The sequence below is a fragment of the Lissotriton helveticus genome, chromosome 7 (genome assembly GCF_964261635.1).
Source record: "Lissotriton helveticus chromosome 7, aLisHel1.1, whole genome shotgun sequence".
Taxonomy (NCBI): domain Eukaryota; kingdom Metazoa; phylum Chordata; class Amphibia; order Caudata; family Salamandridae; genus Lissotriton; species Lissotriton helveticus.
Window position 1 is genome coordinate 1,146,180,008 of NC_136068.1, and position 22,702 is coordinate 1,146,202,709.

At 46.4% G+C, this 22,702-nt stretch overlaps 1 protein-coding gene across 1 annotated transcript in view; it reads right to left on the minus strand.

Moving 5' to 3' along the window:
* The window catches only part of MAP2K6 (mitogen-activated protein kinase kinase 6), a 486,415-nt gene that overhangs the window by 196,587 nt on the left and 267,126 nt on the right, over positions 1-22,702 (minus strand). The window contains exon 4 of the mRNA XM_078654284.1: positions 13,472-13,585. Within this exon, the coding sequence (XP_078510410.1) occupies positions 13,472-13,585 (114 nt within the window). The remainder of the gene's footprint in view (positions 1-13,471; positions 13,586-22,702) is intronic.

The window sequence follows — 22,702 nt, forward strand, 5'->3', positions numbered from 1 at the left end:
GAGCGCCCAGTCCTGCTGCGCTTCACCACCATCCGACTTGCCCTCCAGGTGTCGCCTGCTGTGCCCCTGACTGTCATTCAATCCTATGTGATCTAAATATAGTGAACTGCGAGGTGGAACTTCCGGACCATCCAGCAGCCCACCAGACACCTGAGGTACCCCTCACTGACCCTCGCCTCTGTACCCCACATCCTTGGTGCTCATGCAGGGGGACGTTCCATTTCCCACCTCACCGGGAAAGTCAGACACTCTCGGGCACAAGCGCTCTGATTGACAGCTAGCAACATGAGACTTGCAGCTAGATTCATCATTGAAAAATGGGCTCGCAAAGGGCCAGATTCTGAGAATCTGGCCCTTTGCGAGCGCAATTTTTGCATTTGGGATTCCTCATCCCAAATGCAAAAATCGCTAAATGCGAAAACGCAAAATTGTGAGGAATTGCATTTAAGGAATCTCTATTTGAGATTCCTTAAATGCAATTCATTAACCATTTTGGAATTGCGAATTCGCAATTTTTGGCCGCTATTTACCGCGAAGTCTGACTTCGTGGTAAATAGCGAAAACTTAGAAAAATGCACTTTAGTGCGTTTTTCTAAGTTGTATGTTACACACACACATGTCCTTTGGACATGTGTGTGCGCAACATCGGTCTACATTTTTATTTCAGGGGTGCTACAGGGTGTCCTTTGGACACCCCTGGCACCCTTGAAATCGCATCCTTATTTGCGATTAGCAAATTGCTAATCGCAAATAAGGAATGACTCCCCATTCATTCCTATGGGCCTTTAGGCACATAGGAATGAATGGGGAGTGATTCCTTATTTGCGATTAGCAATTAGCTAATCGCAAATAAGGAAGCTGTAGAAATCGCAATAAATATTGCGATTTCTACAAGAATCCCGTTTTGCGAGTCTGTAATAGCGATTCCTTTGTGGAAAATGACCAAAATTAGGTATATATAAGCGGCGTTCATTTATGTTCACCACAGCCACTGTTGAAAGTAAAGTGAAAATCGTGAAACAGTGGCCACGCCATCTTGTCCCTTTTAGGCCCCATCATGCACGTAAGTGGCAGCCATTTTGTGTGTCGTGGCCTCTCTGCCCACTGCCAATAGCCTGCGCGTCTCTCCCCCTCACTCCCCGGCCTCGCAAGCATTCCCCCGCGCCCCGACAGCCTCCGGTCTCTCCTGCTTGGGCCATAAACGCACCTCTAACGCAACCCTGTCTCCGAGCCACATCCCGTACTGAACCCCCTCGCTCTTTCATCTCATTCAAAGAACAGGCCCTATTGATAACCTCTTCCTCCCTGCCCGATTGTCCGGCCTGATCCCAGGCCATCACCTAGCCCAACAGATGCAGTTTATTGCCCCCTACAGTAGGACCTCACCTCACATCAAAGGAGCGGGGATTAATCAATGCTTTCGCACCCCGAAGATCCGACTGATCACACACATCCCCGTTCCCAGCGGAATGTCCAGCTGCGCGATAACCACCACATGCTGAGATCGGGGTGGGAACTCTACTGTAGATGTGTGTGGGAATGGGCCTGGACCGGGGATTCCGAGGATGTCTTTTCTGTCCTTCAAAGAAACATTACGGATGCAGTGTATGTAATAAAGCCATAAACCTGTGTATAAGAGGCCAGGCCTCAGAGATGCGGTTAGAGCACCTCGAGAAGATACCCTGTTGTCTGATTTGACGTGTTCTGCTCCGTCGGAATAAACTCCTGTTTCCTGCCTTCCTGTCTCCAGCGCCTGCCTCTTTGTTTGGTAATATCGGATGGTATGAGAGGCGGCTAACGCCGGGCAAACACTGAAGGTTCTTGGTCGACATCGGCTCTACCTTTTCACAATTGGCGTCCCAAACATGGGGCCCATCAGCGACACGTGGATCCAGTGGGAGAGGTCCCAACGACAGAGTGAACGACTGCAACGATCGGGAAGTGCACCTGCCCGATAGACCCTCGTCTGGCAGCCGATCATCCGAACTTCACTGGTTCCGAGCAGACCTCTCTCGAGTGATCTACGGTCCTGACTGGGAACCATCAGGAGTGCCACAGCAATTACGGAGAATAGAGGACGATCAGGTGCTGGAAGCGGAAGACGAGAAACTGTCCATGCGGTCCGGGTAAGGTCGTGTAACACGACAAATTGCGAATTAATTGTTTGATTGTTTGAAAATACTAGTATTACTCATTTGATTGTTTCTGAGAGATTCTCTGTCTGCAAACAGGGAAGAATAGGAGTATTCTCTCTTTGCAGATAGTGAAGGGTAGGTAACGCAGGCCTTTGCCCCCGTTATAATCCGTCGTGCCTGCTTCCCTCTCCATTTGATTGATTGTTATCCAAGCATTTACTGTTTTGGAATTGGTTCTCTTTGGATCATTCTCTATTTGCAAACAAGCACAGAGTCGCAATACTCTGTTTAGTCTTTGCAGATAGTGAAGGATAGGTAACGCAGGCTTTTGCCCCCGTTGTAATCCGTCGTGCCTATTTTTATCCCTCATTTGATTGATTGTTTGTCCGAACATTGACTGTTTGGAATTAGTTCTCTCTTTGGGTATTCCCTATTTGCGAATACTGTAGAATAGAAATATTCTGCCTAGTCTCCGCAAAGTAGTGAAGGACAGGTAGTGCAGACTTTTGTCCCCATTGTAACCCGTCATGCCTATCTTCTCCCCATTGTTCAGTAGTTGGTTCAGCCCGGACCGTTATTAGAGGTAGATCATCCGGCTCCACCGGAGGACACCCCTAATAAAAAGGACATGTATATAAAAATACGGATTAGCCGTTGTATCGTGCTAGCTAACTATAACATAAAAATCGTTAGGAAAAACAAAAGGAATCGAGCAAAATCAGTAAGCCACTGATGGGATCTTTTGACCCCGCTAAAATAGAAACATTAGGAACAACCCCTCATGAGAAATATGAAACTAGTGAGAAGAGCCGAGCTCGACGCCATGATGGCCGCAAGACAGCTCGACTCCGCCGCCCACCCCGCCCAAATAACGACAAACCCTATGCAAATATTATAAATATATACAACACTCCAGCAAAGTAATATGTTAAAACGTTTTATTATACAAATATTTACATGGCAGCCGGCTGCAACATCAATCCCAATGCATTCGCCGTCTGCTTGACGCTGTTCCTGTCCCTCCTTCCTTAAAGTAGCAATGTTGGGCTACTTTGGGCTACTTTTTAGTTGGCTTTGGGCTATAGAAAGTCTACAAAAGCCATCAGCCGGCGAGGTAGCGTCGGTGGCGGCTGGGGTGGAGGACCGTTGTGCGAATAGGCCGGAGGCAACACCACGCGCCGAGGCCCGTCCCCAGATCGTCCAGAGGTGGTGTCCAGCAAGTTGTGTGCGGGGGATGCCCTGCTGATGGCTCCCCCCTTTGTTGCCTGGTTCAGCCATTTTGTATATCTACGCCAGGAGATGGCGTGGGGCGCCCGCGGAGAGGCGGCGCGGACGGCCCCCTTTCCCCCCCCCCCCAGGTGGAGGTTCCTCTCCCGCACTAAGATTGCCATTAGCGTTCCACTCAACGAGCCCCCGTGGTTGACTGGCCGGGGGACCCGCTCCGGTGGCTGTGGTGAAGGACAGCTGCGGGAGGGGGGGGACTCTCAAGATGGCGGCCGGCTCCCCGGATTTGGGCCTGGTCCACTAGGATGGCTCTGGGCTACCATGGAACTTGGATGCTTGCCTGCTCGGGCATGAGCCCCACTCTTGAAGACGTCCTCTCAGTTTTAAAGATTCTACGAGAGTCGTTGGCCCTCGACTCCCGCGGGCTTCCGGTGGGGGCAACCGCCACTGTTGCTCGACTATCCCCCATGGATATGCCGCTGCCCCGGGCGACCGCCGCCTTAGCCACATCTGGTGCCGTAGGAAAAACTGATTCAACGCATCTGTGGAGGGATACACCTCCTGTCCCGCTCTCCGGAGTGGCCACAACGTTGTCACAAGATGGTGATGCTCTCATGCTGACACCAGCTTTTGTCCGAATTACTAAGAGACACTGTAGACTGCCAACTCGATCAGTTCCGGTGGGACCTCAGCGTGACCCGGTAGGGAAGATTTTGCCTTCCTCGCCTTTAAGTCGCGGTTCATGCCGCCTGTCCCTACTGCTGGCGTTAACGGAATTTTTTTGAACTGCCGAAAGGGATTCAGGTCCGGCCGCTAGTTATAGGAGGCATTTGAACTATACTCTGGACCCGCCTGGCCTCGACCAAAATGGCGCCAGTATGGGCGGGACTTGCAACTCCTTATGACGATTCTAGTTACTTAGCCTTGATGTTATGGGGGATGTATGCGGTCTTTGTGCACATGGCGGGCGGGGAAGTGTACTGACTGGGCATGCGGACAACCCTATTGATGTCGGGTTTTACTATTGATTATTGTATTATTAAAACTCCGATGTAATGTTACTCATGATACTCGCCCATGGTGTGCGTATGGACGATTTTATTGTAACTGATCCTGTTATACTTTCAATTATAAAATCAACCTTCACTGATCCTGCAACCGTTTGTCACGTTTAGTTTTTTCCAATTAAATGGCTCGCTCGTTACGTACTCCTATACTACAGTGTAATCTCTCCTTACCTCATGCGTTTCCCGTCTGCCCCGTGGCCGGCCTGTATGGTTGGAGGCCCGTATTTGAATGCTGACATTTTTACAATCAAGGTTTTAAAAGAAAAATATATATGGAACTAGCATCATAACAGTCATTTAGATTGATAGGGTTGTTTTTTTAAATACCATGCTCTGCGAACAGGAACAACCCTATACCACCGTAAACCTTTTCTTTTCCTCGAATGAAAACATGAATCCGTCACCCCCCCACCTTATACTGAATACCCCTGGCCTTTGACCCTCTCCTACACGCGGTCTGTACTACTGCCCTCGGGCGATCTATGTAATGAACAGACTACCATTGATTATCTTTGCCGCACTACCAGTTCCTCTGGGCTTCAATGCCGAGACATAAGGGACTGCATCCCAGAGAGATAAGTCAAGTACGTGGTAGGTAAAAACATTTTCGTGTTTATGCGCGCTGATGTGCTTTGAACGCTGCCCCCCCCCTCTTTTCCTTTTTTGCAGGTTACATCAGAATTTCAGCTGAAGTATGGAGAAGACCTAAAACCACATCGTGTTCCACGCGAGGAAAATAGGCTAGCTCTGTGAGACGGTACATTATATGTAGGAGCTATCTCTGGGAGCGTGAAAAATGGTATGGTATGAATGTGCGCATGGGCCCTGATTTGTACGGTATGAATGCGTATGTGTGGCGCACGTCTGGGTCAATAAAAGAATGCTTTTTGTATGATTGAGGCGTTGATCGAACGGTTAATGGGATAGGAAAATTAAGCCCGAACATGGTACCTGCATGTGAAAGACGAATAAAAATATAGCACTTTCCTTACTTAGGAACGACTCTCTCTGGAGCTAGCGAATGGGAGAGTGGCCTACACCAGAAACTCGAAGGCTTATTTCAGTACGACGAACCCAACCCCAACTGATATCCCAAATGTACACCCAAAATAATGCGCACCAGTGAGTCAATTTATGTGCTGACTAAATAAGAAAAGTTAAGAGTACCCCGGGTTGGGGTTCATCCAAAATCCCTCTCAGCCCAGATATTAGGGATATTGTTATTTTTTTAGATTTACCCCTTCTTCTTCCACTCTCATAGAAAAGTCAGAATTGTACCACCGCACGTCCGACTGACACCCCTCCTTTACCTCAGCTTGGATCATCATTTGCTAGATGTTGGAAGACCCCACCGTGAGTATAAGCACGACTGGACTAGTGTCCGACCAATTAAAAAGGAGTAAGTATTTTTGAAGCGAGGTTACCAACAAAAATTGTCTACTATTAGGAAGGAAGGAGAACAAAGAGCTTGACCCCCAGAATGAATTAAAGGGAATACTGAGAATACGCAACATGCATGACAAAGTCCTTTTGCCCAAAATAGCTCTGTGTTCTGTCTTAGGTTTCCGTACTTGATGTATGTACTGTCGCACCCTATCTGGTATTTGTGTGTACGTAAACTATGAATTTATGTTTTCCCTCAGCTTGTGTTTTATATGTGAAACCGACCCGTACTGTCCTATATGTGTGTGCACTGAATAACCTATTATTATACACGTTTCTCTCTCTCTCTCTTTATGTTGTACGTGTACTAATAGCCTATTTGGTGCACACGACGCTCTCTCCCTCTGAGGGCTCCCTTTTGAATAAATGACGACACTGTACCTCGCCGGCACAGGTAGAATTGGCTTTAGACACGACAGTGTTTGAACAAATTGACAGAAACAAAACGATCGTATTTTGCTATATTACTACCTCTCCTTTCTGTAAAATGATGGAACTTAATTGGCTGAGAAAGAAAGGGCAGGTAAGACGACTAATGTCCCCTAATCTGACCCTTAAAAGGGAACTATATGTCAGTGGCTTTTGTTTTAGTGCTTTAGTAACACCACCCTCATCATTTGGATTACCACCGCCCATTGCACAAAAGTAGAATGTCCGAAACTTCCCTGTTTTTCCAGAATGGTCCCAGTTCTGTAACCAGCCGTCCCAAAAAATCTTAAAGACTGTAGCTGATGACCTTGTTTTTAAAGATAAATCGTCCAAAAACTGATAAAAGTTAGCCGTTGCTGTCAAAAAAAAAAAACAATGCTTAACGTATGTCCTTCCCTGGAAAAAGTAGCTGTAAGCCCATGATAATAGGCACTTCACACTTTTTATGAATTAGCAGACCTTGAAGAAAAATATAGCTCAACAGGATTTGTTTTAGAAAAACACAAGTCTCTACTGGAGGAGCCGGTTTGAATTCGATGAACCATGTAATTGTTGGATATCAGACTTCTTGCCACGCTCGCGAATATAACAGGAATAAACACCAGACAGACATGATGTTTGAAAATAGAAAGATACTTGCAGACCTGCACCACAGCAATGATGCATGAGTTAACAGCATACACCGATGTAAGGATTACTAAGCATCCACCCTATCGTGACCAATAAACGTTTCCCCAACTACTTGGGGTTGGGAGAGAAATTAAAGTGTGTAAACATCTTCCCCTGCCAGTTCTCTAAGACTTGTTTTTTTTGTACTCATTTAAAGATAACGTGCGGTCGTCGGAGGAGAGGGGCCGGACGTGACGCACAGCCTGGCTGCAGATCGGGGAATATCTATGACCTCGACCAAGGTGGAGCCACAGAGCAAAGAGTTGCGGGACAAGGCACCATTCTCAACGTGGAAAGTGAAGGAAAGAAGGGCTGTCCAGAAGCCCCTACATGTTGATGAGCTCGTGCCGAAAGTCCCAGCCCATTGTGCCCGATTGATGGGCCCACTTGCTTGAAATTTCTAACCTCCTTGGTCCGTTTCAGACCTGATCCCACTCCACCCTCTTTTCCCTCGGCCTCCCAAAGCACGCCCCCATCACCCCTTTTTCCATATGGAGTTTTTGAACTTGACTAAAAGAAAAAAAGAAAAAAAACACAGCACAAAAGATAGAATAGGGTTTGTCCCGAAAGAAGAACGGAATACGGGTACCCCGACTAAAGTACCTATGGTAGATTAGTTAGGTAACAGGACAAACAGGACTGTGGTCCGAAAGCAAAGAGTGGCCACACCCTGCAACGCGAAATCTGAATCCGAGCTGGACGCATAGCTCCACCGCCGGTGCTCAACAGTGCCAACGAAAGAAGAAAAACAATGAGAGCCTACCAGTGATGGCTCGCTGTAATAAGACACTGGAAAGACGAACCCTTTTTTTGAACATTGCCACCCCTTGACTGTCCCTTGTATTAAGGTGAATTCCTCTCCCAACCGCTTTGTATTGATTACCACCCAATTGAGCTTTCGAAACCTTACATCGGTCACTTTCAACTGTACATGGATAACTAAGAAGGCGTTAACTCTGTATCTTGATGATTGTAGAACACCAGTCATGCACATGAACATGCTGTCTAGTTTTGACCCCCATGGAGTCCAGACCTCAAGTGATAATAGCCCTTATCCTGCCAGAACATTTTTTGTATGACATCATGTTTGTATTCGGACGAATCTCCTACATCGTCTAAAGTAATGTCCCCGCCTCCAAGGTCTAACGTATGACGCAGCTAATGTAATTTTGTATGCACTGTCTCCCCGCCCATCACATTGACTACATATGGTTATGTACGATTCTGTCTGCATTGATAGCAGAATTATTTCCATCTGCCTGTAATGCATATGGGCTACCAAAGCGAATTGTATAACTAATGTCAGCTTGTACATCCTCACCTGTGACATGAACAGGAATGAACTAACTTATGATAAAAACTGGGAACTGTGGAAAATGACCAAAATTAGGTATATATAAGCGGCGTTCATTTATGTTCACCACAGCCACTGTTGAAAGTAAAGTGAAAATCGTGAAACAGTGGCCACGCCATCTTGTCTCTTTTAGGCCCCATCATGCACGTAAGTGGCAGCCATTTTGTGTGTCGTGGCCTCTCTGCCCACTGCCAATAGCCTGCGCGTCTCTCCCCCTCACTCCCCGGCCTCGCAAGCATTCCCCGCGCCCCGACAGCCCCGGTCTCTCCTGCTTGGGCCATAAACGCACCTCTAACGCGACCCTGTCTCCGAGCCACATCCCGTACTGAACCCCCTCGCTCTTTCATCTCATTCAAAGAACAGGCCCTATTGATAACCTCTTCCTCCCTGCCCGATTGTCCGGCCTGATCCCAGGCCATCACCTAGCCCAACAGATGCAGTTTATTGCCCCCTACAGTAGGACCTCGCCTCACATCAAAGGAGCGGGGATTAATCAATGCTTTCGCACCCCGAAGATCCGACTGATCACACACATCCCCGTTCCCAGCGGAATGTCCAGCTGCGCGATAACCACCACATGCTGAGATCGTGGTGGGAACTCTACTGTAGATGTGTGTGGGAACGGGCCTGGACCGGGGATTCCGAGGATGTCTTTTCTGTCCTTCAAAGAAACATTACGGATGCAGTGTATGTAATAAAGCCATAAACCTGTGTATAAGAGGCCAGGCCTCAGAGATGCGGTTAGAGCACCTCGAGAAGATACCCTGTTGTCTGATTTGACGTGTTCTGCTCCGTCGGAATAAACTCCTGTTTCCTGCCTTCCTGTCTCCAGCGCCTGCCTCTTTGTTTGGTAATATCGGATGGTATGAGAGGCGGCTAACGCCGGGCAAACACTGAAGGTTCTTGGTCGACATCGGCTCTACCTTTTCACCCCTTAATAATCGCTATTACAGACTCGCAAAACATGCCGATGATGAATCTAGGTGTTAGTCCCCCGCCCCGAACTTGTAGAAAAAATTAATATAAGTGAGCAGGGGAGGGATAGCCTGCCATCCTAGGCCCATGGGGGGGAACAAGAGGGAAACCCCCTTTCTCCCGCGGTCCCATAAAATTGTTATTTTTTGGCCACAATCCCATGGGACTCGCACAGTATCGCAGCACAGCCGCTTTATGTATTAAGGAGAGGGGATGAGTGTGGTGTCCCCCCCCCCCCCGGAGCCATTTTCGGCCCGGGACTCCATCCCATTGGGCCTAATTTAATAATTATAGGGAGGGTGTTGCACTCCCGGACTTGTTTTTGGCCCGGGGTACCCAATACATTGGTGCCCAATTTATTCATTATGGAGAGGGGGGAACGCGACCCCACTCCCTGAGCCATTTTCGGCCCGGGGACCCCATACTCTGGGCCCACATTCATTATTATGAAGGGTGGATGGACGGGGGGGGAGAGAAAGGCCCCCCTTCCCAAGCTGAATTTGGCCCAAGTACTCCATCCCCCGGGGCATAAAGTATAGTTTAAGATGAAGGGGGGGGCGGCCTTCATTGAGCGTTTAAAAGGCCTGTGTTCCTCGCATCCCCCAGGCCCACTACTTAAAAAGGGATGGGGCATCATAGCCCTCTCCCTCAGCCTTTAATGACCCTGGGGAACCCATCCCCCAGAGCCAGCTCACGTACTGTGTTCCAGGGAACCCATGCCAGGGACACAGTAGTTTCCCTGCCCACACAGGCAGGAAAACCTGTGATTGCTCCCAAACGGGGGCGAACACAAAGTCTACTCGCAGCGGACAGGAGCTTTAAAAAATGCTCCGACCAGGTATGAGCAGACTTGTGTTCTGTTTCTCTTTATGCACTTATGTGGGCAGAGAAACAAAAAACAAACTGCTCCTGCCTTGCGGCAGGAGCAATACCGGCTCCCACAGCATGCGGCTGGGGCCCTGGAGCTGCCCTCGCGGATCCGAACATGCTGTTTGTGGGTGCCTGGGGTGGGCACAGGGGCACCCACTTATATTAAAGACAGGCCCCAGGGGATGGGGTCCCCAGAGTCATAACAGGCTCTGGGAGGAAGGGGTCCCCTTTAAAATAAATACGGCTCTTGGGGATGGGGCCTCCAGGGCTTAACGAGGTTTGAGGAGGGCGGTCACGCGTCACGGGTCCCCCACCCCTTATAGGAAAAAGAACAATCCTAGTGGATGGAGTCCTCAAGGATGCCCCCCCCCCACTGTTAATAAAATACGGCCCCAGGGGATGGGGATTCCGGGACCTAATAAGGCCCGGGGTAATAAGGCTCGAGGGAAGGGATGATTACTCCACCCTTTAAAAAATAAGGACGGTGCCGGGGAATGGCTTCTCTACGGGAGGGAGGCGGAGCACCCCCCTCCTCTATTGAAAACAGACAGTCCAGTGGAATGGGGTCACCAGGGCTATGACCCCCCTTTAATAAAACAACAGCTTCAGAGGATGGGGTACCTGGGGCTTAATAAAGAATAAAGTGGCCCAATCTCTTTTTTAATAAAATTTGGCACCAGGGTATAGGGTAGGCAGGCCTGCTATGGCGCAGAAGGGGGGGTAATGCGCCCCACTCTTGTTTTTCATTGAATGTGGGACCGGGGACACAGTCCCCGTGGCCTATTAGGGCTCAGGGAGGAGGGCTGCACGTCCCTATCTCGATAGATTTGTCCCTGGTGGTGGGGGACAGGAGGGGCCCAAGAAGGCTTCCCTTTTGCATTCTATTTGGCCCTGGGTGATAAGGTCCCGGGCCAGTTCAAATGAAAAGAAAGGGGGGGCATGTGGCCTTCCTGGCCAAGCCTTAAAAGGTCCTGGGAAACAATTAAGGGTCTGGGAGGGGGGGGGTGCATATTACTATGGGGGGATGGAGGGCCCGGGACCCGAAGGCGAACCCTACACCGCGCACTCCAAACGCTCTGCACAGTGTGGGGTCAGCAGTCTGCTAGGGGTTTGGACAGCAAGCTAAGCCCTGCGGCCAACACCCCGCTGCACATGGCCAGAGGCTGTGTGTAACGTGGCGTTGGCTGCCTGAGGGGAATTGAAAGCAAGGCCTGGCTGCAAGGCAGACCCTGCAGCTAAGCCCACACCCCGCAGAACCAACCTTTGTTTTTTTCAGGGAATTTCTATTTTTTTTTTTTTTTTACATAAAGTAACATTTAATTGCCATATGTAAATGCATATTATTATGGGGGGAGACAGTCCCAGGGGCCCGAAGGCGAACCCTACACTGCGCACGCCAAAGGCTGTGCACAGTGTGGGGTCAGCAGCCCGCTGCACACGGCCAGAGGCTGTGTGCAACGTGGGGTTGGCTGCCTGACGGGAACTGAAATCAAGGCCTGGCTGCAAGACAGGCCCTGCAGCTAAGCCCACACCACGCAGGACCAACCTTTGTTTTTTTTCAGCGAATTTCTAGTTTTTTGTTTTTATCACATAAAGTAACATTTAATTGCCATACCTTAATGCTACCCCACCCCCCTCCACGCCGCGCACTATGGGGGTTGGTGGCCAACCCTTGTAAAGACAGCAAATCCCACACTTAACAGGGCCTTTGGTCATGCACGGCTGTAGGCAGGCAACGCCCTGCATGCAGCTAACCCCACACCTGTGGCCAGGCCCTATGGCCAACCACCCATTGCACACAGCCTTCAACCAACCATGAGCGGCAGAGGGTTAGCCATAGGCCCTGGCCCTGTAGGACCCCATCACCCAGGGCCTTTTTTTCCGTCCCTCCCAGAGCCTTTTAAGGCTCTGGGGACCCCACCCCCCAAGGCCGTACATATAACTTAAATAGGAAAGAGGGGGGGGCTTGTGCTTGTATTTATGGTATAAATAGCTTCCAAAATTACAGAGAAAGACAAAATAATTAACTAATGATCTTGTAAGAAAAATAAACTCTTTTAATTAACTGCTCTTACAATTAACCATTTTAAGCTTTGGAAAGAGATACACTGTGACCTGGTACAACTTGTAGGAGAATGCTAGAAGAAATTTGCAGTGATACATGAGAGATGATTTGTATCCGGCATCCAAAAGAAGTTATAATTTAATGGACAGTCTCAGAATTTCACTGGTGAATTGGTTAAAGGCACCTTTCTGGGACAGCTTTTTTTGGGGGGCGAATAGGGCCTGTTAATAGAACCCCTAATCTCTTTCGCCACATCCAACCTTCTATCCCTGAATCATCATGCAGACTTCAAAACTTAACAACTTTCTTTCATTGGACCTCTCTATTAATCCTATGCTCTTATTGTTTACCTAACAGCACCGGACCAGCTCCTTTGAGTGGCATCACTGGCACTTCTGGATAGTACGCTACAGACCCCCAAGACCCTTAACTATGTTTATATACCTGTCAATTAATCTTAAAGCTGCTACACAGACTCTTTACATAATGTGTGATGGCTGACTTTATAACCTGCATGCCCTCGGGTCCTTCTCTTGTCACTACTCATTGGACCCTAAAGAACATTTGCTCTGCCTGCACGAAACCAGGGCGTTCCCATGGCTCAAGCCTCGGACACTACTGGGGTACCCTCTAAAAGAATTATTATAGATATGCTTCTCCTGTGCATGTCATCACGTCTGGATAGACAGTTCATTTACCACAATTGGGTGTATACTGTGCATGTCTGTCACGCAGCAGTCGTCATGGCGGGGGGACAGGAGGGCAACGAAGAAAACTGGAGGGAATATACACTCTTCCAATCAAGCACAGACCCAATATGTAAAGTGCTATCCATCTGCTGAAGTGCTAAAAGTCACTCAATGAAAGAGAGGGATATAAGTATAAGAAAGAAAACTACTGGTTACACCTGGAGGGATGCAATCGAAACTCTCTGGCCACTCAACTCGCACTTGCTTCAATTTTTTTAATCATAAACTGACATTGAATTAAGTATATTTGAAATACAGTAGGTCTAGAAAAAGTGCAAGCTGTCCAGGTTATTCATTTAAGCGGCGGAAGAGGAGTGGGTGCTCTTGCACATAATGTTGTATAACCACTGACTCACAATCAAAAGTCATAGGCTTAAATCAACAATTTCCCAAAAGATATCCATCTTAATATCAAACTATGCCAATTAAAATGAAGTTGAACAGAATAGATCTTTCGCCTTTCTTTCACAGTAAGCAACCATGCAATGTACCTTCACTGCCATTATCTGACCACTTGGAACATGTCGCATCTTCTCCACCACACCATAGGCTCCACGGCCAAGTTCCTCAATGGGTTCGAGGTCATCCGCCTTCACTTCAAAGTTCTGTGACAGAGAAATGGAAAGAAGAATGAAGGTTAAGCCACCGATACAATAATGCCCAACAACCTATCGACCCTTTAACCTAAGATATTTTTACACCTCGTCGAATTACAAGCTGAGGGGAATGAAACAGGACACCCAAATCCATCTATCCAAGTCGCAAATATATGAACATAGGGGTGTGAGCTCTTAGAATTATGCAACTAGCAATATCAAAATATGTTTATGATGTCTCAAACATATCCTTATAAAGCCATCATTTTTTAAAAATGGTGGAAGAGATGCTTGGAGGAATTATTTTCTGGCAGCATAAGACTACTTGACCACCAAAACCTATGCGTTGACATCACAATGAAGTATAAATGTCTTATGGTTCCTAAAATCTTATCATCACTGCAACACATCCGCCATTTTTAAAACTGTTGCCAGAAAAATTCGGCCTGTAATGTCTACCCAAGCTAAATTACTTCTCTAATGATACAAACACACAAATCAAAAATGAAATTCTCTCTACAACTATTTTTTTCAAGGAGGTATATCAAGGAGCCAGGGCCAGAAAATAAACACTTTCTTTTAAAATATTTTGAGACCACAGCTCTGCATTGTTTCAAGAGTGCTTGTGAGTCCTGTAATGACAGCATATAAATACGATCTAGATATGGGAAGTACTTGAGGTCAGATTACTTGTTTGAAACCTTTCATGAAAGATAAATAACTAAAAATGAATGCATATTGATGGGTAAGCCGAGACAAATATTTGAAGCATTAACCAATTTTGATTAATATTGTGAACTGAAGTAGTTAGCGGGTGAGTGCTAAATGAAACGCAATCATTCACTGAAAAGTTGGCAATAACGTACTTGTAGTTGGGCATTGTGCTTCCTTGAGCATGTGCATTCCGTCCTGTGGCAACTGAAGCTAGCCATATTCTAAAATCTCAGGTGTCAAATCACTCATTTTATTGAGCATGGATTGAGATGTAAAATAGTTTTTTTTGTAAAATGGGACGACAATTGTACAAGCTGGTGCAGTAATAATCGTCATTGCTACTTGAAATATTTCCCTACCTCTGTATAAAAATGGAGGTGTGAGCAAAAAGTGTACCCAAATATTCCTGGCTAATTAATACACAGTAGTATTATGTAGAAGCCAGGAAGGTGATTTTCACCGGAGATACACTGTCCCTGACCAGAGAGACTTGACGTCTCCGCTCTTTCTGGAAATGGGTCCATTGGTATGGTTATCCGTAGTTGTGGCTCTGCTAAAGATTTGCCCCGTAATGGGTTGATAGCATTCAGCCAGGCAAGTTTCTGCTGAATCCTGTGCATAACAAACCCCAGATGTTCCTAGGACTGCTTAGCTCGTGACCAAAGATTGTAGAGCTACTTACTAAGGGATGAGGGCATGTGAAGTCTTGACTTTAGCATCTAGTATATAATTAGTACAGGTATGGAGGATACGTTTTCACAAACCATCCCATATATGTGTGCAGATAAGAGAGATGCCATGGTGTGAGTACCTTATTCACTATTGGACTTGGACTGCCCCTCACTAATAAAGCCCACATACGCTAAAACCTATTTGGAGTTCCGTGTTTCAGTCTGCAGGAGAACTGGCCTGGTAGTAACGGCTAGTCTGTTCCTTTTGGAGCAATATTAAGTCTAACTTGCATCCTGCTGGTATCTGTCTACTGACATAGTGGGCAAGAAAAGATGGGACTGCGTTATGCCCAGTTTTTATCAGTGGTTGAGGTAAATTCAGCATACCACCAGTGCTTTTGTTTTCCTATTTTTTTTTTATTTGCTTTGAGTCATTTTCATCAGCTAACTTCCTCGCTCTCCATTATTTCAGGACTTAGTAATTAGTTACACTTGAACCCTTTGAATAGCTTTTCGTTATCTATTTTGTGCTTCAAACCCAGAAGTGTGTGCTTTTTTGGTTCCTTGATTTCTGTGCCTTGTGGAATTATGGATCTTAATGCCCCAGCCACCCACTTCCTTGGAATCCATGTTTCATCTCCTGGGGTAGTTGAGGTGCCTCAGAGTCCTAGTCCATGCTGTGGGCTGGCAGGTGTATGCAACCTTGGCTTCTAACTTGCTTTAATGTCCAATAGTAATGCATTTAGTGCAAAAAAGGGAGGCAGTTTCATAGCACGCACAAAGAAGTAATGGCTTCCTAAGTGTCTATTTGCTGAAGCGTTTATCCCACGAGAAGATGGTCTGTGGGATTGAAGCCTGAAATAGAAAACGATCCACTGCGCTTGCAGTATACCTCTCTAAACAAGAGTGAACATTTATGATGGAGCAATTGCTTAGCTTCAGCAGGGATGGAAACTATTGCTTTGAATAAAGGGTTGACATGAGCTTCATCACTGCTAACAGAGAATCAACAAGGCTACGGCTTAGCTTCAACACTATTAGCAAGGAGCCTTTCTGATATAGTTCTGGACCCTTGATATACATAGGTAAAATAAATTTGTCCAGAGATATTATTTTTGATTAGGATTTTTGTATCATTAGAGAAGTAATTTTGATTTGGGAAGACATTGCTAAGACAGGACAAATGTTTCTGGACGACATTTTAAAAAATGGCAGGTGTGTTGCAGTGATGATGTAATATTTCAGGAACTCTGAGACGTATACACTTCATTTTGGTGACAAAACATAGGTTTTGGGGGTCACGTAGTCTTTTAGGGACCGAAAAGACCTCCTTAGAGCACCCCTTCTCCCATCTTCCAAAATGGCGGCTCTATAAAGAGGTGTTTTAGCAATCATACTGGTAATGTTTTTTAATATTGTTTTTGTTTCAGGTTTTCTGTTTATTTAAATTCATAAACATGAACGAAGCAGGCGGTAGCACATGATTTTTACCTCCTGACAGACTTCCTAACTGAAAAATCTGTGGACTCCTCCGACAAAAAAAATGTGTTATATGCAGGAGCGGCTAGTTCAGGTAAGACCGGTGGGGCAGGAGAACTGGGGGGACGTCGACAGACAGTATGGGGAAAATAAAATATAAAAATGTAATTAAACCACTTACTTTGCGCTCGCCGCATCGCTGTCCCAGAGAGCGCAATGCAAGTGGCCCCACCATCCCACCTCTCTTACCTGAACTGGCAGCGCCTGGTTATATGGCAAACTAATCTAAATGAAAAGCGAACATCAACTACGGCTGAACAGAAGAGAGTTCGGGATTCTGCAGAAATGCGGCAACACGAAGTTCGCAAAAGATTGAAACTGATTGGTGAGGAAGTCAAATATTTTATCATTGTAGCAACAAGCGCTACTAGTCATATACAATGGGAAAAAAATATGTAAAAAAAATAACAGAAATCAGTGAATCACAAACAATATTCCAAGTCTTCTGAGAAATCGACAACAACCAAATCCAATGCCCATCCACTCAGAAGATCCATAGCTACCCCTCTTCAACCTCCAAAAATGGATCAGAAAGGAGAGGATCTTCAATGTGTTATCTGTGGTTTAGCCAGAAAAAGAACCTAAGAGGCTGATGAAAAATTACACAGCATGTTAGTCTCAAAGATGAAGTTGTCAGCTAAGTAGCTGTTCTGAACAGCGAGGTGACTGTATTTGCAGTGGATTTGTATGTCCACCTGAACAGCATGTATGCATACAATCAAAAATATAAATGTACAATGAGCTCCCAGGACCAACGTAACTGACAGCCTTCAGTTAAGTTTGCACTCTTTGAAAAAGTAAATAAAGTTTTAAAGCCACTCTTGAGTGCTGGCTACGGGTTCACACTGAGAGGAATTAGCGAAATAATAGTCAACATTGATGAAACTATATTGATCCATAATAATGAAATTAAGATTTTTCTGGTGAGAATGTACAATGACGGAATTCGATTTTGTCAGTCTAAGAAAAAGAATGAGCCACTTATGGTGTTCTCAGCTGTTTTGAGTCCTGAACTTCTTACTGCCAAAATAAGATCACAGGATGCAGTAAAATGAGCAGGAATCATTCAAAGAAATGTCCTGAAAGACTTAGATTTTGGACTTAATGACACATTTTGTGATGCTCCAGAGCTCCACAAATCATGGGGGTCAACAAGAATGCCTGATGTTGTCTTAACATTTTTTACATCATAGTTTAATATTCGCAAAGCAAATCTGTTACAAACTAAAGTTCTTTAGTTCGGGAACAGAAGCCAACAGCATTGCTTTAAAGATATAAGCAAAGAAATGGAAGACAATCCCATGAACAGACAAGCTTATGCTGTGTAAACATAGTGCCTTTTCCAAATCATGTTTAATGAATTACATCATGGCAAAACAAAGAAAACTGCCTTACTGATGAAGACCACACCGTCTATGACAACTGCAAAAGTAGAGTAGGATGGGTGTATCAACAAGTTATAATGACATAGTAGGGAACAGGAACTTGCAAGCGGCTCATGCTGTAAAACCTTGTGACTCCGACAGCACACCACTTCCAAATCACTTTAGCAGCAAAGGATTTACGATTGCTGATTTTGATAATTTAGATTTTGAAGACAGCTGTTCTTTGTCTGGGACATCCAGCACACATGATACTGCCATAGTGCGTTTTCAAGACTGTACCAAGGAAGTAGGTGCTGGAAAAAAGCTGTATCATTTGTAGGCATAAACAAAAATGTAGTGGCACACTTATAACCTAACTGCTTTGCCAATGTGGGCAAAATCACTACAAGCCTTCAACAAGTCCCAGAAAATGTCAAAGTGACTGAGAATATGGAGCTTCTCCTTGATGCTGCAGTCCACAAAGCTGATTTAACCAAATTTACCATACCTCTTACTCGGCTGAAGGCTAAGGAAAAGACCGTTCCTCTGTAGGCTGGAATTCATGTTCTGATCTTCCACAATTCCATCCCACTGACAAAGGTTGGGTTTTTACCAGTAATGCCATTTCCTGTCACAAACTACACAACACTATAGAACGCTATAAAAAAAATCAAAAATGTGTGTGCTCAGCTTAAAGACCAGCCAATTTTCTGAGATGAAGGTGTTTTTCCATATTGTTGCTGACATTTTTATGAGCAATCCAGTAGAATTTGATGTTCTTTATCCAATGATACTGAAGGGTTACTATATTGAAGCTTTCCAATAGGATGTACTTGTGTAGGGGCCTGAGGTCCAGAATGGGGGCAGGTTCTTTAGCCCCTTTGAGGCCGAGAGCTTTGACCTCCTCTTTGAGAAGTGTTTGATGTTCTACTGATAGCCTGTGTGTGTGAGAGGTGGAATGTTGTGAGGTGTGGAAGTGAGCTCCAGACAATAACCATGTTGGATAATATCAAGCACCCACTGGTTTGTGGCGACAATATGCCATGTGGGTAGAAAATAATGTAAACGCCCCTCGAAAGATGTTATAAGGTCGGAAGAAAGAAGAGAGAAGTCAGTGTTTGTTGGCAAGTGTAGATCCTTTTGGGAACTACCCTGGTCTCGCCCTCTGGAATTTTTGCCTCTGCAGAATCACCTGAAGTAACCCCTGGGAGGGGTGTGCTGGCTCTGAGTGCATTGTTAAGAGGTGGTGATGTTTAGAGGAGGTTGTTTTCAAACCTCCACAGTAGGAGTGGTAGCAAAAGGAGCCATGAGGAGTCCCACTGCTTTTGCGATTTCTGTATCTTTTTTCATTTTCTTTAAAGTTTGGTCCACCTGGGGGCTAAAATGATGCTCAACGTTAATGGTATGTTCAACATATTTTGCTGAGCCCCTGGTTTAAACCCAGAAATACAGAGCCATGCATGCCTCTATAGGAGAATGTTTGTGTTGACCCTCCTAGCTGCAGTGTCAGCTGAATCTAAGGCACAGCAAATGGATGCATTTGAAATAAGATTGCCATCTGAGACAAGTTCTTGGCCCCATTTTCAATGCTCCTCACTGAGATATTGGAGAAGGTCCTCCACTTCGTCCCAGTAGGCACAGTCATACCTCGCAAGGAGGACCATAGAATTTGCAATACGTCAATGGTTGGCTGATCGCACTGCTACCCTTTTCCCCGCCGCATCAATTATTTTGTTCTCTTTGTCTAAAGATGGGACATCTCCATTGGCCTGGGAGTTTGCCTGCTTTTGGGCGTGGTAAAGACTAATGAATCTGGTAGAAGTTAGCCTCGAATATAGATGGGGTGGCCTTGTACTTTTTGTCCACCCTGGGCGTTATAACCCTAGCACTAACAGCGTCTTTAAAAATGTCTGTGGTATGTCCAAGCATATTTTCACAGTATCTGGAATGTCCAGGGATTCGTGGAAGGACAACAGTCTTTTGGTCGATGGAGCAGCAGCAGTCGAAGGGTGAGCAAGGATGAGGTTGGATGACGAGTTGTTTTTGTTTGAAGGCCAGCTGTGGATGGAGGATGGGTTTGACCGTTGTGCTGGAATCTGGCTTTGAACTTTTTGGATCTAAAAGGGTTTTTCATTTCGGTGCTGATGGTCCACTCCGAGTGGAAACGGAGGAAGTCAATGCAGTGAATTGACTCGACTCAAATCAAGGAAGGCTGCAGCAGCCTGTAAAGTCAGATCGAGTGTATGAAGGAGGACGAAAAAGGTATGCAGATTGTAGCCCTTGGATCATCCCATCACGAAGCCAGATCGATCCAGGCGGATCTTATGATGACAACGAGGTAAAAGTCGCAAGGCAATGAGTTTTGCCAAAGCCTTATTGTCTGTATTTATCATAGAGATAAGTCTGTAGGACTCACATCATTTAGGGTCTTTATCAGGTTTGAGGATGGTCACAATAAGGGCCTCCCGAAAGGAGGACCCCTGTTTGCAGCGACTCCTTATAAAGGTCAAGAAGATGGGGAGGAGGGTTGGGCAGTAAGGGTGCAAACTCCTTTTATAAGGCAACCGTAAGGCCATCGAAGCCAGGGGCCCTTTCTCCAGGCAGCTCTGCAATGCCTTCACCGATCGCCTCTACTGTGAAGGGCTCATTCACGAAAAGGCAGCAACCCCTCCTCTAGCCAGAGGAGCTGCACTGAGTCCAAGTGAGAGATCAAATCTGGGGGAAGAGGTGGGACGTTGAGAAGAATACAAGTTGACATAAAAATCAACCATGGTTCGTTGAACTGCCTCATTTACCACTTGTATATTTTTATGGTCATCTAACAGGTGGACCACATAGCCACTAGCCCATGGTTTACTTAACAGCCCCACTAAGGTCTTCCCTGCCCACTCTCCCCCCCATAGGGCCTAGCCTGAGTTTCTGTGCTCAAATGAGTAGTCTCTCAGAGGGTTTACTCCTCATACTCCTCAATCGAGCCACAGATAAACACGAGGAGATCCGTCTCACCATTGTCGAAGTATTGAAGTTCTAGGGGCACGAATGTCCAACTCAAAATGAGACAGAGTCGCTCGTATCACCTTCAACACCCCAGCCTGTTAGGCAATATAGACCCCGCGGATAGCCCCCTTGAAGACCTCCCAAAGAGTGGACGGGGAGTCCACAGACTGAGTTCAGTGTAAAGTATTCAACAATTGCATCCCTAACCTTGTGGCGGAACACCTGGTCCCGCAAAGCACCAGTAGGGAGCCTCTAAGAAGAAGCATGTAGAACAGCGGCGGATGGGTGCAGCTCCAGAAGCACGGGGACGTGATCAGACAGCGATTGGGGAAGGTGTCTGACATTGACAGTCCAAGAAACTTCATCTCTGGTAGCAAGCCAGTAATCTATTCTGGCCCAAATATTGTGTGGGGAGGTGATGCATGTCCCTTCAGTGCTATGTAAGTGATGAGTGCACCAGATGTTCGAGCAGCAGACTGTGGATGCGGTCGACGTGTGACGATGGACCTATCTGCAGTGGCGTCCAATACCACATTAAAGTCGCTGCCCCACAGTATCACCCCCGGGCCCATGGTACGCACTAGTCTCCAAACCTCCCTGAAAAATGCAGGATCGTCCATGCTGGGACGGCACACCAAGAGCAGTATCAGTGTGCGGCCTAGTAAGATCCCAGGCAGCATAACACACTGTCCTTGCCAGTAGCAAAGCATGGATCGCCTACTCCATTGTAATCCTCTGCGTGGGATCATTGACACCTCCTAGCATGACTCGAGTAACAGGCCGCGTGTCTCTCGACCACTCAATGAGCCCTTAAGTCTGACTGCATCTTGTCAGTCAGGTGTAACTTCTGTAACGGACAGATGTCAATGTTGTGGCACTGCATGTGGGAGAAGACTAGTTATTCCTTACTACCGTCGCTCATACCCCTAAAATTCCAAGTCAAACATGTTTGACTGAAGCCATCAGAAGGCATACATAGTGCAATGGACACTGCCATACAGTAAGGTGCTAACAATGTAGAGTGGTGTGTAGCGCTGGGCTGGGCTGAGTGGTGAAACAGAAAAAAGAATGAGAACAAAGAAACACATTACAAAAACAGTACAGTGTTTTATCAAGTAGGTACTGTGGTGCCCAACCAGGACGCCCACAGCTTCACTTCTATTAGAGCCACAGTCCATGTGGCCCGAGAAGGCTCGGGAAGAGGATGCCATGCTACAAAAAATACTATATCTAGGGACGCAGAGCCTTTACTGATCGCCTGCTGAGATCTGATTGGTTACCACCACCGCAACCAGGAAGTAGTGCAGCCATCTTAGGACTCTGGACCCAGTATCGAGTCCTAAGAAAAACGCAACAAAATAGACATGATGGGGAGGGGTACAGATAACCTGACCCGCTAAGCCTGGTGGTGAGAACCCACTGGCCCGGCCTGGGCAAAAAACATATTTCTTTTAATTTTGGATCCAATTCGCAAAGGGTCCGTGAATCCGCTGCAAAAATCCTCCCCCCTTTAAAAAAAAAAAAATGCAAGTCCATGCATTAAAAAATAAACCCCCTAGGATGGGCCAGGGACAGAGGGCGGCAGCATTTATGTAAGGGGGAGGGGGCAACCATTTCCCTGGGCTGACATTTCATAGAATGCTTGAATTAATCTCGGGCAGTGGTAATTACTCAGGCCCGCGTCCCAGGAACACCATGCCACCTCAGTTTGGACCCAGGCATATGCAAATCATTCTTGACCCACCTCTAAAAGGAACAGTCCATCCAAACTGCCTGGCCAAGTCCTTCATGAACTGGAACACAAGCAACCCAAGACCAGTTTTGAGCTTAATAGGGTTCAT